General features: G+C 42.6%; 10 protein-coding genes across 10 annotated transcripts; 6 read left to right on the forward strand and 4 right to left on the reverse strand.

The window, feature by feature from the left end:
• Positions 1-989: 989 nt before the first annotated feature.
• Positions 990-1937, forward strand: FOA43_002024 (uncharacterized protein; the record flags this gene model as incomplete). Its single annotated transcript, XM_038922328.1, has 1 exon — positions 990-1937. One exon carries the CDS (start codon positions 990-992, stop codon positions 1935-1937), a length of 948 nt encoding a protein of 315 aa, XP_038778256.1.
• Positions 1938-2042: 105 nt separating this feature from the next.
• FOA43_002025 (uncharacterized protein) lies at positions 2043-2993 on the forward strand (the record flags this gene model as incomplete). Its single annotated transcript, XM_038922329.1, has 1 exon — positions 2043-2993. The coding sequence occupies one exon, from the start codon at positions 2043-2045 to the stop codon at positions 2991-2993; it is 951 nt and encodes a 316-aa protein (XP_038778257.1).
• Position 2994: 1 nt separating this feature from the next.
• On the reverse strand, positions 2995-4008 carry FOA43_002026 (uncharacterized protein; the record flags this gene model as incomplete). The annotated part of the gene is made up of 1 exon (XM_038922330.1): positions 2995-4008. The coding sequence occupies one exon, from the start codon at positions 4006-4008 to the stop codon at positions 2995-2997; it is 1014 nt and encodes a 337-aa protein (XP_038778258.1).
• A 265-nt stretch (positions 4009-4273) lies between these two features.
• On the forward strand, positions 4274-5944 carry FOA43_002027 (uncharacterized protein; the record flags this gene model as incomplete). The annotated part of the gene is made up of 1 exon (XM_038922331.1): positions 4274-5944. The coding sequence occupies one exon, from the start codon at positions 4274-4276 to the stop codon at positions 5942-5944; it is 1671 nt and encodes a 556-aa protein (XP_038778259.1).
• A 171-nt stretch (positions 5945-6115) lies between these two features.
• FOA43_002028 (uncharacterized protein) lies at positions 6116-7615 on the forward strand (the record flags this gene model as incomplete). Its single annotated transcript, XM_038922332.1, has 1 exon — positions 6116-7615. The coding sequence occupies one exon, from the start codon at positions 6116-6118 to the stop codon at positions 7613-7615; it is 1500 nt and encodes a 499-aa protein (XP_038778260.1).
• Positions 7616-7666: 51 nt separating this feature from the next.
• Positions 7667-9079, reverse strand: FOA43_002029 (uncharacterized protein; the record flags this gene model as incomplete). Its single annotated transcript, XM_038922333.1, has 1 exon — positions 7667-9079. One exon carries the CDS (start codon positions 9077-9079, stop codon positions 7667-7669), a length of 1413 nt encoding a protein of 470 aa, XP_038778261.1.
• Positions 9080-9432: 353 nt separating this feature from the next.
• On the forward strand, positions 9433-11464 carry FOA43_002030 (uncharacterized protein; the record flags this gene model as incomplete). The annotated part of the gene is made up of 2 exons (XM_038922334.1): positions 9433-10306; positions 10716-11464. 2 exons carry the CDS (start codon positions 9433-9435, stop codon positions 11462-11464), a joined length of 1623 nt encoding a protein of 540 aa, XP_038778262.1.
• Positions 11465-11493: 29 nt separating this feature from the next.
• Positions 11494-12375, reverse strand: FOA43_002031 (uncharacterized protein; the record flags this gene model as incomplete). Its single annotated transcript, XM_038922335.1, has 1 exon — positions 11494-12375. The coding sequence occupies one exon, from the start codon at positions 12373-12375 to the stop codon at positions 11494-11496; it is 882 nt and encodes a 293-aa protein (XP_038778263.1).
• Positions 12376-13063: 688 nt separating this feature from the next.
• FOA43_002032 (uncharacterized protein) lies at positions 13064-15062 on the forward strand (the record flags this gene model as incomplete). The annotated part of the gene is made up of 2 exons (XM_038922336.1): positions 13064-13188; positions 13763-15062. 2 exons carry the CDS (start codon positions 13064-13066, stop codon positions 15060-15062), a joined length of 1425 nt encoding a protein of 474 aa, XP_038778264.1.
• A 29-nt stretch (positions 15063-15091) lies between these two features.
• On the reverse strand, positions 15092-16504 carry FOA43_002033 (uncharacterized protein; the record flags this gene model as incomplete). The annotated part of the gene is made up of 1 exon (XM_038922337.1): positions 15092-16504. One exon carries the CDS (start codon positions 16502-16504, stop codon positions 15092-15094), a length of 1413 nt encoding a protein of 470 aa, XP_038778265.1.
• Positions 16505-16527: the final 23 nt, after the last annotated feature.

Raw genomic sequence — 16527 nt, forward strand, 5'->3', positions numbered from 1 at the left:
TCTCTTTCTTTTTTCGTAAATGATAAACCAAATATTGACTCCCAATTGAACTAAGGATAAGACAAAAAAAGCCCAAGAAATTCCAAGACTTCTACCGTTTCCCGTCTTAGCGTCTAGAAGTCCCATAGAAGTCTCATCAATAAGATACTCGCTGGTTTTGGTAGCCATATGAATCCAGCCAATGTTAAAACCGGAAAGAATCAAAGCAATTAATGTAACCACCAAACAAATTTCATGACTTAAAACATTAAATCTTGTCCATTTCAATACTATTGTTGAACCACTAGCCATTATTCCAACTGCCTCAACAACTAATAATATTATAATAAGGACAAATCCTGGACTTGCGACCTGCTTTTGGAAGACTTGACTTAATTCGGCAAGATCGAGGGATTGTGTAGTGGTATTAGTAAGTTCGTTATAAAGAGAGAATTCTGGTAAATCGTTCTGATATTTTTGTAGAATCTTGCTTGTATAGCCACAAATCAATGAGGAGTTATCGCTGGAAGGAGTGAAGTTGATGCAACTGCCCATGAAACCTGTAGTGATTTCTGCGGTGACATAGGAGGAGCTTTGAGTTTCATTGTTGGCTATGACCAAGTTTTCGATGATATTAGAATCTTGGTTAAACGAGACCTTTAGAAAATAGATGCTGGAATACACAGATGAGGACTTTGTAGATCCTAAAAGCAAGAAAAAGGCCAGGATAAAGCAGATAAAACATACAGTGATGCCGAAGAACCAGGGGAGTTTTCTGAGAACAGTTGACAACATCTAGAAGCCCAATAATTGTGGGAAGTTATCTGAAAATGGAGTTGATTTAGGAGAGGAAAACGGTCTATTTATATAGAGAATCACTTAGGGAAATCCCTTGGCTGAAAAATTTCCTAATGAGGATGTCGAACAAATCTCATACAGATTTCGCACAGATGTCGAACAGCTTAACAGTTTGTTTTGTGCATCATCTGTGTATCCTCTATTGCAGCGTTATGCCGCGTTTCAGTTCTGTTATACCGGAGAGGATCTTGGATTACGATATTTTCCGGCCGAGGCGGATTTCGAGGCCTTCTAGAAACTCAATTCTGGTGAATCCACCACCGAGTCAGATCTCGGCCAACATACCTCCTATCATTTTTCTACATGGTTTATTGGGCCATAGAAAGAATAACAGAACAGCAGCAAGGATTCTGGCCAATCAGTTAGGCACTACATTGATTGTTCCAGACCTTAGAAACCATGGAACATCGTTTCATTCCAAACCACATAACTATAGAGCTATGTCAGACGATATTACTAATTTGATGGATCATCTTCGAGACGAGGTCGACTTTGAAACCAACGGAGTTATAGTGATGGGTCATTCTATGGGAGGAAAAGTGGCAATGGTTCACGCATTAAGATTTCCTGATATAGTGAAGGGAGTGGTAAGTATTGACAATGTTCCATACATGAATCCAGAGACTTCATATGCGGAGTTTGAGAAGTTCCATCTGTATCTGAGATATATGCATCGATTACTCGAATCCGGTAGCTGTAGGAACGTTAGACAGATAGAACAAGCACTTGTTAAGTATGTTGAACCGAGAAGGAAGGTGGTATCGTTCTTAGTGAACAATCTACATAAGGATCCGGTGACTAAAAAGGTTCAATCTATGGTACCCTTGAGTTTACTCAATGAATGTATTGAGGATATTATGGAGTTCAAGATGTCTGACAGCGGAGATCTGGATGATTTTTCCGTGTATCAGGATCCTTTACTGATACTTCGAGCCAATTATAGTCCCTTTGTTGGACAGGATATTCATGAGCACTTGATTAGAGAGCATTTTGAGAATTATGAGATACAGAGTATAGATTCGACTCATTGGATAGTTACGGAAAATAGAGGGGAGTTTGTGAAGAGGGTTGTGAAGTGGGTGATGGATAAGTTTACGTAACTGCCGTGTACATTGGACCAAGGCCAGCCATATGGTCAAATAAATATTTAAGCCTAATGAAAAAATCTCACTATGTTGATACCACTTTCTTCTTTATCACTGTTGATGGTTTCCAAGCTCAGCTTCAAAGGCGAGACAAAGAGAAAGAAACACGGCCACAAGAAGAGGAAGATACCATTACTTGACTCTGAACGATTCTCCGTTAACAATGAACTGGTAACGTTGGGTGAAATAGATCGCAATAGATTAAAGAGATGTAATTGGACAACAGCGGCAAACTATGACGACATCAAAGATGGAGAGCCTGTATTGATAGCGATGGAAAGAAAAGATAACTTGGGAGTTATCAATGTGACAGATGGTGATAAGGTGACGATCAGCAAAGAGAGTAGTTTACAAGTCAAGTCAGTTGGCGAATGCATCAACTTCACCAATGGTGCAAGTATTGATTTGGCAAATAAGGTTCAAAGAGTTGAGCCTACACTACCAAATCAAGTTCTGATAGCAGTTGATGTTGAAAATCTTGTGACGAATGGAGATAAAAACGAACACAAGGTCAAATACATAGCATTGAAAGATGGAAGAAGCAGCAGCTATTTGTCACATGACCCAGAGACACACCTTTTGACTCTTTCAAAGGTGTTGACAGACAATGAGATATTTAAATTAGAACACGTGCCATCAGCCAGGTCGAACTTCAGCATCTGCATCAAAGCAAACAACGATTACAAGTTGATAGTGACGGATCAATTAGTGCTTAGAGTAATTGAGGATCCCGAGAACTTACTTGATGATCTCAATAACTTCAATATACGGGTGCAATTGGTCAATAGTGAACCTGCAAGGAAGATTATCGATCTTCTTAATGGCGAAAACCATAATAAAGATGAAGATACGGAGGAGAGAGTCTCTTCTGCTGTTAAAGAACTGATTAAAGCGGGCATAAAGGTGACCAACCAGGTACTTAGAGAGACAAAACGAGCAGCTAGAGAAAATTGGTTGAACGAGTATATAGTGGAGCTAAAGGAGAAGACAGTGACTGATCGGGGGGTTTGAGTCAAAGGCTCTTCTTTCTAAGTTTACGTTTTTTCAGGGGCTGTTCAAGTGGCTCCTGCGCTGCCTCAAGTGGCTTCTGCTCTGCCTCAAGTGGCTTCTGCTCTGCCTCAAGTGGCTTCTGCTTCACCTTAAGTGGCTCCTGCTTCACCTTAAGTGGCTCCTGCTTCACCTTAAGTGGCTCCTGCTTCACCTTAAGTGGCTCCTGCTTCACCTTAAGTGGCTCCTGCTTCACCTCAGGTGGCCCCTGCTTCACCTTAAAGAACTCTCCTATACCCACTAAAGGCTCCACAAACTTAGCGTCTTCATTCTTCACATTTCCAACTGATCGATCCACCTTGTACCACTCCAAGGTCTCGTTCTTGCCATCATATATCTTAAGGAGATCCTTGACATCATTCCACTTCTTCTTTTCTCCTGTATCTAGCCATCTGGAAAAGTCTTCACTATCAGGATCAAGCACAACAGGCATCCTGTCATGGAGCCATTCAAGGCACTTGGGTGCATTCCTTGTAATAATCGTATAAGAGTAAACTTCATCACCGTCCAGAATGGATCTCGAGTACAATCCTGCCAAAAACATCAACTTATTGTCCTTTCTCTTAATAAAGTACGGTTGCTTGGTCGTTTTGGACGGCTTAGTCTGCTTAACCCACTCATAGTACCCTCTGATGGGTATAACACACCTCTGATTAACCGAAGTTCGCCACAGCTTATTTTCCCCGATCTTCTCATACCGGGCATTGAATGTGGGGTAATTAGACATCTTATCCTTAGATTTGATCCACTTAGGGATCATCCCCCATCTCATATACCTCAAAATATGCTTGGCTTGAAGCTTATCTTTTTTATTATCCGTATAAATATAATATGCTGGAGCAATCTGTGTTGGTCCAATATTATATCTGTGATGGGTACTCTTGTCAGCATCGATTACCTTATCGACGGCAAGGTTTTGCTTACCAAACTCTGCCGGAAGGTCCTGAGGCTCTATTGGTAAAGCATACCGGCCGCACATTGAGGGTGAAAATTTTGGGAACAGCTATACTTAACTCCTATTATACCGATTCTATAGCTCCTAGAGGGCAGTCCTAGAGGGCAGCTCAGTGCCCCTTATCCACTTCCTTTGCTCCTTAAATGATCTCATATGTCCTAATGTGATCGCATCCGTACACCACACTCATACGGGAGCAATTTAAAAGCCTCACTATACAAATCAACTAACTGTTCTTAGCTTTGTTACATTCTTTCCTTCTTCTTTTTCAATTTGCTCTCGCCAAGAAATGCTGAGAAACAACAACTGGGGATATTTAGGGCGTAACTTGGCTAGTTTGAAAAGGTGCTTGTCCACTCACAATGATCTCAGTAAAGAGCCTCAATTGAATCAATTTCAAGATCCTCATAGACCTCCAGAGCAGTTTGGTTCATCCAATCCAGGCCCTGTAAACAAAAACACTAGAGGTATAAATAACCCCAATATGGGAAATAGCGGTGTTGTTCCACCTGTACCATCGCCTAAACATGGAGCATTCGGAATTGGACGGACCGTCGTTGGAATTGCATCACTTCTAATGGTACTTGGTGGTGGTACTGGCTTGTATAGGTCATACAAGGCACAATCAATTAGTGATGGAGGAATAGAGATTCTTCAAGAAGCATTAAATCATGAAAATAAGGGTAATATCGATGGCGCCATTGAAGAATATGAGAATTTCTTGAAGCAACTGGATAATGAAGGCGTCGAGCATACCAACTCTAACTATCTTGGTGCAGCAGTACGAATTGCTGAGTTGTACGAGATCGAAAAACGTCCTGACAAAGCATTGAAGATCTACAAATGCCTCAGTTTGTACATGACTAAAGTGATTACAGAGACTGATTCAGAATATTTGTTCGGTGGTGGTTCAGAGTATAATGCTGCCATGACGAGATCCCTTGCCTTGGCAGTTAAATATGCATCGATGCTTCCAGAAGATAGTAATGAAGAGGCTAAGAAGGTGCTACTTACCAATATAGTAGAGGCTCAGAAACAGGTTATGGAGGAATATCCTCCATTCATCACGGTACTCAACGAGAACACCAACCAGAACATCCTTGCGATGATTGCGCGTGACATGGAGAAGAAGATGAGTGGCAAAACCGAAGAACAGAAAAAAAAGCAGATGCATGAAGCCATGAAGGAGCCTTTAGAGCTTCCTATATATACCACGGATCCTATGGAGGAGAATCGGTTGCTGGGACTTTTTGTGAAAGGATGGCCTCCTTTTACCAGGAGTTTGATCAATGCGCGTGATCTTTATGCTAATATTTGCATTCAAGATGGCGATTATGCTGAAGCAGCATCAAGTTTGACTACAAACGCAGTGATTATTCAGCGATGTTTTGATCATCCTGCCAGACTTAGTATCTGCTTGACTAAGTTGGCTATAGTTCTTCAAATGATGGCAGAAACGCTCACTGATCGACTTCTTCAGGAGAAAGAACAGCTTCAAAAAGAGCAGCAAGAGCAACTAGAGCAACAGGACCAACAGGGACATCCGGATAGTACAGACCCTCCCGCTAGAATACCACAACTTGAACTTGACGGCGCCAAATTGGACCCTAACAAGCTTCTTACTAGTGCATTACAGATGCAGAACCCGCAGATCAAAGAGTTTGTTATCCAGAAGACTTACAAAGAGTCGGAGAGAATTTTTAAAAGGACAATACTACTCACGGATAAGATGAAGCAACAGCATATGAAGAACCAGGTCTCAGAACTGTTCAAGCCTGCGTTGGACAAATCTGAAATGGTCTCTGCGTGTGGATTGGCTCTAATAGGATATCAAAGTGGCGAATATAAGGATGCACTTAAGTATCTGCAGAGAGCAAGAGTACTAGCGTCCCGGTTGAATGCGAACGAGTATCTAGAGGACATTAACAAGTGGATAGATCAGGTAGAAAGGGAGACCTGAGACGTGAGACGTCATATATATGTATATATAACACTGTTGAAGTTGTGGCGGTGCATTTGAGATCTGAGTTTTCAAAAATTATTTTTTTAGTACTGAAAAATTTTAAAAATGGGTGGTTCATCTTGTGTTTAAGGTGAATTAAGGGAGTAAGAACGGAGAGAATTTGGTAATATGTCGTCTAATAGAGAGAGAATAGAGCCAGTAAGAGGTGCTACTTTACCGGCATCCACGACTCCTGAGCAGAGATACTGGAGAGGGTTTACAAACTCGCAGTTAGTTAAGGAGCATAATGCAGTTACGCACATTGATTTCGATCACAATAAACCGCACGATTTTGCAGTGACATCATCCACCAGGGTTCAGATATTTAGCTCAAAGACGAGAAAGGTGATTAAGAGTTTTACGCGATTCAAGGACACTGTCTATTCTGGAGAGTTTCGACAGGACGGCAAGCTTTTAGTGGCTGGAGACGGGAGTGGACTAGTTCAAATCTACGATGCTCATCATCCGAGGACTCTCCTTGTGACAATAAGACCGTCATCACATCCAACGCATGTGACGAAGTTCCATCCATCGATCTCCACTCAACTTCTCACGTGTTCGGATGACCGTGTGGCACGATTGTACGATATCTCGGACACTCAAAAGCCACTTGCAAGTTTTGGAGATCACCAGGATTACGTGAGAAGCGGATTAATTGTACCAGGCTCCGGACTTGTAGTCACAGGGTGCTATGATAACGTTGTTCGTGTATTTGATCCACGGAGCAGCTCCACCAATGCTATAATCAGCTTTAATCAGCAGGCACCTGTGGAAGAGGTGCTTTCACTTAATCCTACCACGTTGGTTTCTTGTGGAGACAACGGAATTAGGTGTTGGGATTTGGCGGCAGGTAAGTGTATTCAAAGCTTAAACAACTTCACCAAGACAGTAACATGCCTGTGTGACGCTGGAGAGAGAGGAATATTGGCCGGATCTATGGATGGTCACGTGAAAGTATTTGATAAGACGAGTATTAACTGGGAGGTGAAGTTTGGGTGGAAGTTCGGTTCGGGAGTGTTGAGTTGTGGTGTTTCTCCTAGTCATAAGCATCTCGTTGTAGGACTTAATAGTGGCTTACTTACGATCAGGACTAGAAAGACGGAGCCAAAGGTGAAGCAAGGTGTTAAACTACCCAAGAGTCACGCCTTTTCTAGGATGATAAGGGGAGCAGAGTATCACGGTGAATCCGAGCATCATATATTAGACGATAAGGCATCCAGTGGATCCAATGGCAAGAAATTGAAGCAATTCGAGAAGGATTTGAATGGCTTTAGATGGGGTGATGCATTAGATCATGCTTTATTGTCAGGAATATCCAGGGATCTTACAGTGACATGCCTGGAGGAGTTAAAAAAACGTGGTAAAGTTCATATGGCATTATCAGGACGTAATGAAACTAATTTGGAACCTCTTCTTACGTGGTGTTATAAGACGATTGATGATCCAAGAGACGTTAACATCATAGCAGACTATTTGGCTTGTATTATGGAGATGTACAGTGATTTGATTGAGAGACAACCCGTTATAGAGGAGTTGGTTTGGAATATCCAGAAGAAGTTGGGTCAAGAGATAAAGAAGTGTGAAGAAGCACTGCAGATTACAGGAATGCTCGAATTGTTGAGCGCATAAAAGACTAAAGAGTTTTGTACTAATAGTAATATCATAGAGAATATTTAAGCTTTACTGTCTTCTCCTCTTCCATCCTCCGTGATGCTGGTTGATTTTGAGTCGAACAAAGTTCGTCGAAAGTGGATTCACTTTGCGTTTCTTTGGAGGTGTTCTAATTCTCTTCCTCACGTAAACTTCTTGAGGAGTATTCTCTTCGTCTTCGTCTTTCTCGTCGTTGTCTTCTTGCTCCACTTCCTTCTCTTTTACTCTGTTTCCGGCATTTGCCAATTCTTTCATCTTTTGCTGAAGATCTTCACCTTCAAGTTCATCCTCAACATTCTCCGGTCCCTGAGTCTTCATTTTAACTCTTCTGGTGGTCCTCTTGATGGTCTTTACCTTATTACGGTACTTGGCAATACGATCTACGGGAACAACAACTTCTTCCAATATTTCTTCCTTCTTCGGCTCTAATTCTCCGCCAAATCCAGAATCCTCTTGTATACTCTCCTCTCGCCACTTCTCCAGACTGTTTTTAAGTCCTTTCAACTCTTCATTCATAGCGTACAACGATTTTTTATAATGCTTTCGAATAATTGGACTCGGCTCTATCAGTCGCTGTGTTGCAGGTGACACATGAGGATTTTCTGATGAATCATACTTCATCGAATTAACATTTGAATCATCACTCAAGTCTGAATCACTTTCTACGTCACTAAAGTCACTAAGATCGGATAATATTCCATCATAGTCTAATATAGACACTTTTTGGGCCACCTCCCGAAGATATTGCGGCGTTTCATCCATCTTTGCCTCAAATTGAAGTCGTTTTCGACAGGAATTGATAGGCGTTCTAAACATCGACGGCTTTTCTATCTTTGTAGGTGTTTTAAATGATGATGAAATACCACTTTCAGCCTTCGGAGACATCACGGTGACCTTTTTCGTCGGTGAATCATCCACTGGAGATTGTTGCTGTCTCAATTGGATATCAAATATACCAAGAACACGCCCATTAAGCTGTGGCGTAGGTCCTAATTCGTCAATTTCACTATCACCGGCACCCTTTATGGGATCATCTTCAACATCCTCAGTCAATTCAACCTTCTCCTCCTTCTCTATGGACTTTATTTGCCTCGTGGGAGTCATAGGAACCCCTCTACTATGCTTCTGCTTCTGCTTCTGCTTCTGCCCATGTCTATGCTTATGACCCTTCTCACGCTTCTCACTTTTATAACTTTCACCCCATTTATGAAACACAGCTTCAAGATCAACATCACCACTATCAGACTTCTTTAATAACCTCTTTAGTTTGGCATACTTCTTGTATTTCCTCGCCATATTGGGATTCTTGGCCTCTATAATATTCCAGCTAAGTGTTTTGCCATCATTCTGTATTTCCCACGTTTTGATTTCCCCTTTGAGAGACTTAAGGTAGTTATCCAACTTATCACGTGCACCATCGTGAACAGAAGCCATGGAAGCCATTAAATATTGTTCAAAAGAGAAGAACGAAGCTGTAAATGGAAGGTAACAAACATACAGGAACGCGATAATATGGACATACGTGGAACACGTGACTCAGATCACACGAGTCTGATTTCAAACCTTATTTTGTTCAAGACAATCTATCTCTTCTTTTATTTCCTGAAGTACTTAGAGCCATTATGCATTTGGTTCACATATCTATGACGCTTAGACGTTTGCTGCTATCTTTCACTGTACCGCTAATGATAATATGGGGGTATTTATACTTCATTGAAGGAGATACTGGTGAGATGACGACGATCAGTACTACGAGGCTGACACTGGAGTCTATACCATTTGCTAAGCTGGTTGAGATGTTCCCATTTAGCGAGAAATTGCCTGTTGAGAAGAATATATGGCAGATTTGGAGAACCTCAAACATTTCAGAGACCGATTTTCCAGAGTCTTGCGTTCCATTAGTAGAGAGATGGAAAGACGCTAATAAAGAATATGAACATCACGTGTTGAGCTTAGAAGATGCCGAGAATATGGTGAAGTCGGAACTTGGAGCAATTTCTGAGATTACGGAAGCACTCCGACTTATGCCAGATGATCGTGTTAGATTAGAGTTCCTCAAATACTTGGTGATCTACATTAAAGGAGGAGTTTATGCAGATATAGACACCATCAATATTAAGCCGATTAAGCATTGGAAATTGATGAATGAGACGTCGTTAGTGACAGGAATAATGTCAGATTACAATCATATTGGGTGGTATAACTTCTTCAACAGACGAATGGTTCTCTCCAACAGCATCTTCGTGGCCAAAGCTCATCATCCAATGTTGGCACAATTGATTGCCCGGATCACGTGCATTTGTATCACGCAGCAGAAGTTGATTACGGCCACTAATTGGACACGAGTTTTAGGGGCCTATGACATTAACGGAGATCCTGTGGTACAATTTACCGGGCCATCGATCTTTACAGATGTGTTTTTTGACTGGATCAGCGCAAATATGGGGGAAGATGAAGTGGTTGAAATGGACGAAGATGATAGGATGAGACTGGAAGATAGTGAAATAATAGGACCAGAAGGAGCGAAATTTAGTTATAGGAATGTGACAGGGATTAGTCATGGAGTGAAGGTGGGAAATACGGCGATATTACCGCAAATTAGTTTTAATGGGTTTGAGAATTCGTACGAAGAGGTTATCGATGATCAGGAGAGGTCTACTGGGTATGAGAGTTGGTATTATGGAAGAGCACTTAGTTTGACAGAGTGGAGTCATAGGAAGACTCGGTTAGATTCTAGTTGATGAGGATTTCGAGGATTATGAGGATTATGAGGATTATGAGCGAAGCGAGTAATCCGAGTGATCCTGATGGTAGCGAGTAATCCGAGTAATCCAAGTGATCCTGAAGGTAGCGAGTAATCCTGAAGGTAGGCTTGACGGTAATCCGCGGTAGGTTTTTAAGTTCCACCAGGCACCCCCCTCGCCCCCCTCCTGCCTACCGCACATTCGCATCCACAAAATTTTCACCTCATCATCGACTCTACTGGTGCTTCTTCCATCAACAACCATGACAACCAAGCTAGGATCCCTTATACTTCGTCGCTTCAACTCGTCATTGAAGGCAATTTCGACGCCGCAAGGATTTTCTGCAGCGCAATTAGTTTCGCCTGGAGCGATTCCATATGTGGAGACAGAAGATACAGTGAAGCAAAGGTCCCCAGAAGCAAGAAGATTGCGCAGACAACTACTTGGGAGACCGGGAGTAATTGGAGTCAAGCGTGGAATGACGTGTTTTTATGACAACCAGGGTCGGCGAATGCCTGCTACAGTGATTGAAGTGGATCAGTGTGAAGTGGTGTACAATAAAACATTAGAGAAGCATGGATATTATGCGGTTCAAGTAGGATGTGGCTACAAAAAGCCCGAGAATCAGACGAAGCCGATGTTGGGCCATTTTGCCCAGGCCAAAGTTTCGCCAAAGGCTGCCGTCAGCGAGTTCATGGTGAAGGACAAAGCTGGTTTGATTAAGCCTGGAACAGAGTTACGTGCAGATATGTTTAAGCCAGGACAGTTCGTTGACGTGATTTCCACATGCAAAGGTAAAGGATTTGCCGGTGCGATGAAGAAATGGGGATACCACGGAGGTCCTGCAACCCATGGAGCTTCGTTATCGCATAGATCTATGGGTTCTATAGGTCAGAATACCACTCCTTCCAGAGTGTTTCCCGGTAAAAAGATGCCGGGACGTATGGGAAATCATGAACATACGATATTTAATTTGCAGGTGTTGGATGTCAACGGAGAAAAGGGGTATATGTTGGTGAAAGGAGGAGTCAGCGGATCGAATGGGAGCTTCGTTAGGGTGAGAGATGCCTTTAAGCATCTGTGAGGCAGGCTCAAATACGTGTATATACAATATCACTTTATTATATGTTTTTTCAATGTAGCGGTTACCAAACCAAGCGAATAAGCAGGTCCATAACCGTGGCAAACCTCTTTACCCTTAAGATCGTTCATTATTCCAGGTATATCCACTTCGATCTCTTCATTCATCTTGCCAAATTCAACCAAGTAATCCCAAACTGCGCTTGCCGTTAACAACGAAGTATGATCAACATCATATCTCTTACTTCCTAGCATATCATCATTCCAGATGTGTTTATTCATATCCACAGACCCTTCAATGAACTTTTCTCTAGTAAACTGAGGAAATGCAAAAGATCCATTGGAAGGGCTCAAGTGCTGTGGTGGTGACGTAGAATCCTTGTGTAGCAGCTTATTCTCCATATCAAGCATCGAATTCTTCTGCTTTAGGTCTTGCAACTGCTTTTGCAGTTCCCGTTTCTCCGATTCCGCCATATCCAACTTGGCGCTCAGTTCTCTGAGCTTTCCTTCCTTTCGTTCTCTAAATGCCCTTTGTGCTGCTCTGTTTTGAGCTTTACGTCGTTGGTAAAGTTGATTATCAGTCAGTTTTCTGCGGTCCAGGGCAGCCTCCGGTCCACTGGCCCCACTTGCTCCACTGGTTCCACTGGTTCCACCAGTCGAGGAATCAGCCGAAACAGGCGAAAACTCACCCTCGGATCCCATCGACGTCGAGAAAGAAGGATCCTCAAACGTCGTCTGAGCAGTGAGCTGAGTAGACGATTGAAGTGTAGACGACTGAAGATCTTTAGACGACTGCAAATCTGTAGACAACGAAGTTTGTGGCTGAGGAGTTTGTGGCTGCTGATCAAATGTGCTCAGAAGAGACGAGCCGATACTTTCGGGCGAAAACATGGGGAAATATTGCCTGTGGTCCATGAGTACTAGAAAGAAGTGTCATGAATAGATGATAAAGAAAATGGGATGCGCCACATAAGAGATGTGGCAAAGCAATTACATCCGTGCACTAGAAAATTCTGCCAGGCAACGGTTACTTACTAAATTTAGCACTGGGAAGGGGACTATTCTGTGGCGATCTCTCCCTGTGGTGTCCCCGGTGGGATGCATTCTGGCGGTGTCCCAGGTGGGGTGTCCCCGGTGAAGCATATCCGAAACCGTTGCGATAACGGCTATTGTTTCGCGCCGTCATGTGATTCTTAAATGCAGGAGCGTAGGGCGAAAACATTCTATTTTCGTTATCAAAAAGCCGATACCACCACCACCATACAGACCCTGCTGACACCACCTCTAGGCACCCCCTGCTTACACTTCCGCCAGCACCACCACAACCACCCTACGTCATTCTAAATGCAGAACATCCCTGAATACCAGCCACTTGGCCCCTATTGTTTACATTCCCTGCACAGCCCATTCATATAAATTCCCGTTACGCCAATTTTTAGCCCACACACAAAACTGTCTGGAGAGTCACTCGATGCTTCTGCCCTCTTCTATATAAGGTGGTGGTTATCCATCTTATTATCAGTTATTGTGGCTGTATTGCCTTCCTTTTTTTTTTTTTTTCTCTTTGTTTCCTCTTTTTTGTTATCTACATCTTATAATCATAATGTCTGAAGAACAAAAACCAGTTGAACCTAAGGTCGAAGAAGGTGCTAAGGATGCCGTCGCTGAAGCCAAGGCGGGGGCTACTGTGGCCAAGAAGGACGCTGAACCTGTCGCTAAGAAAGTTCAGTCCGCTACTAAAAAAGGCCACTGCTTCTGCAAAGAAGATTGAGGAAGAAAGCGAGAGCGCCGTCAAGAAGGCTTTGTCCAAGCTTAAGAAGATTTTCGCTTGATTACTTATTTGTGAGCCGGTCCAATGCTAATTCAATCTAATTGGGCTCTGGCATGTTTTGGCTTTAATTTTATACTCTTCATTGTGTACTGTACTGCTTAATATTCTAATGGCAGGATGGTTGTTATTTTATTTATTTCTTGTATCAGCGCGGTAGTCCCAGTAACAGCCATATATTAGCCCGGTGGTCAGGCCAGTAGTCAGGCCAGAAGCCGCCCAGTAGGCGCCCAGTAGTCAGCCACAGTCAGCCACATATTTAACCCACGCTTAGCCACACCAGCGTAAAAATTTGATCGACTTGGCTCAACCTGGTCTGAGCTCTTGTCTCTATTTCTTTCTCTGTCCCTGTCTCTGTTTCTGTTTCTGTCTCTCTCTGTCCCTGCCTGTCCTCCACATGACCTCCCGAATTTCTTGTCGCTCCCTTCGCCAATTCTCATCATCTATATCTGCCTCTGCTGTGGCTGCTTCCAGGAAATCCTTCAACAAGAAGACCTCTTATGACCGCGGTAAGCGCAATAGAAAAGGTCAGGGCAGTGAGAAGAGCTTTGTTGGTCTATTAAAGTCCTCCAATTTCAAGGAAAAGGCCAAGGATTCCGAAATTCTCGACAGACTTCCCGCCTTCAATGGTACAAATCTCAGACTAGGCGAAATCGCACGTTACGATGAAGAATCCTTGAGAAAAATGTACATTTCAGGTAGTTTCAAGCCTCTTCAATTCAACGAGCTTTACTCCAAACCAGTTACTTTAATAAGATCCTTGGAAACTGCAAAATTGGCAAAGTTTTACTCCTCCTGTCTTTCCAATCAGACTTCTTCGACCAATAGGATGCTTATAACTGGACCTCCAGGCGTTGGTAAATCCACCATTCTTTCCCAATTCCAGGCCCTGGCTTTAGGAACTACTGGAAATGCGATCTTGCTTCCCATATCTGATGCGGAAGCTCTAGTTGATGGTTCTTCCGATTTCAAACTCAATTCAGTAACCGGATTGTATGATCAACAAATGTACGCTAAGACCCTCTTGAAGAAGATTATAGCCGTCAATAAACCTTATCTATCTGATTTGAAGCTCTCAGAAGATTTCGTTCCTATTTATAGCACCAAAAAGTTGCAAGAGTCCCAGAAATTGGATAAAGACACCCACTCTTTGCTAGACTTGGCATCTATAGGTGCTACACATCAGACTAATTCTACTTACGTTTTCGTCAAGCTTCTCAAAGAATTGTCTAGCCAGAAACAGTACCCAGTGTTTATCACAATAGATAATATCTCTGCTTTTGTCCAAAATGCGATGACTAACTACAGAGATGCAGATAATGTTCCTATTCACTTCCAGAAGTTTCAATTGGCAAACACTCTAGTTGACTATTTAAGCGGCGATTCTACATTCGTTAAAGGTGGTATAGTTGCCTCCATACGTGGCTCAGATAAGCACGTTTCTAATGAAACCATAGCTGTGGGTCTCGGCTTGAAGCAACCAAATTTGTATAAGAAGTTTGCTGACTTTGATAGACAATTCGCTGACAAGTTGATCAAGAACGGTGGTATCAACCACTTGCCAGTCTCAAAGTTCTCCGTCGACGAGTGTCAGACCTTACTTTCTCATATGCTCGGATGTAATGTCATTCATAACGAGTATCAAATGGCTGAAGAAGTCGAGCTCCTTGGTCAAGAGGAATACATCACAAAGTTGGCTGAGAGAAAGTACTTGATCTCTGGTAACGGTAATGCTCGACTTCTTGTCGAGTCCTGTGTATTGGCATACGTTTAGAGCCAACTCTGTACCCTGTATATATCTAATCATACCTTTTGCTTCTTGACCTGCGGTTCTCCACTAGGTTGACTGAACTTTGGCGCTTCTTCGAACCCGTCCGACTCGTAGTATTCGTCGTCGTTAGAGTGTGAATCGGATTCTGTATAGTGCGGTATGTCGTCCTGGATAGGCTTGGGCTTCTTCTCTGGCTTAACCTGTTGGACAGGCTGATGACTTTTCTTCGCCTCCTCCCTTTCCATCCATCTTCTCTTTATCTCTGGCTCTGCATCAATCAACTCTTGCTTAGTCACCGAGTCCTCAATTGATTTAAGAATCCTCAAAACTACGTGAATGTGGTTTCCGTTCAGCTTATCATCTCGCCAACGCAACATCTTCCATTTACCATCCTTAGTCCTTCTACATTCGGCAATCCGACCATTAAACGATTCACCGCTCTCCTTCATCGATTGCCACTCATCATCTGTCACCTCGAGATGGACATGCCAATCATCATAGAATCCAAAGTTGTTCTTGTATTCTCCTCCATTTCGCCTAATATTATCTTCTACACCTTCATTTTCATGAGAATCATTACCTCCTTTCCAAACACATAGCTCAAATTCCGGCTTGGCGTCGTAGTTAGGATATTCTCTATTAGGATCATGTTCCGGTAGATCTTCATCCACAAACTTGGGGAATCGTAGCGATATTTTGAAATCTATTGTATTTTCCTCCGATGGTTTCCATTTAAGTAACAGATTATCCGTTCCTGGCGCATAAGGACTATCACAACACGTGAGAACGAGACCGTCAGATACATAGGTCAAGTTCTTCATCTCTCTAAAGATCTTGTCGATTTTGAACGGTTGCGTCATGTTCTTGAAATCCAATTTAAAAGGGAAATGCGAACAGGCTTCAGGAAACGCCTTTCGTAGTTCCATATAAGGTTTATGAAATTCATGTTGAGCATGATAGAGTCTCTTCCAAAGGTTCTTATGCATCACACTGACCATATCCATAGCCAAACAGTCAAAAATAAGGTACCGAACCTCTCTGACACCGGTATTTGGATTCTTACTATAGACCAATTCACCATCAACAATGGTTCCATTATGTGAAGCGTCAAAGTTGTGACTGGAACGCGGGAAGTGGAAACCAGGAACCATATAATAGTCGTTTTCACGATTAATAACGAAAGTACCTTCCTCTCCTGTATCCTGATTGATCAATACAAACATTAGGACACGCAATCCATCGGATTTTTCACATGTTAGGTAGTCACGCTCCATCAGATTATGGTATAAGTGGTCTCTTGTGAAAGAGACAGGCTGAGAACCAGGAAACTGATTGAATCGTGTATGGAGGATTTGAGACACCTTTGTTTTGAGATAGTTGGAAACTTCCTCAGACACAGCCTCACCCGGCATATCAGGTACAGTTCTGTCTAACATTGGAGGCATGTCAAAATGAATGTCGGAAACAA

The sequence above is a fragment of the Brettanomyces nanus genome, chromosome 2, assembly GCF_011074865.1.
Source record: "Brettanomyces nanus chromosome 2, complete sequence".
Classification (NCBI taxonomy): Eukaryota; Fungi; Ascomycota; class Pichiomycetes; order Pichiales; family Pichiaceae; genus Brettanomyces; species Brettanomyces nanus.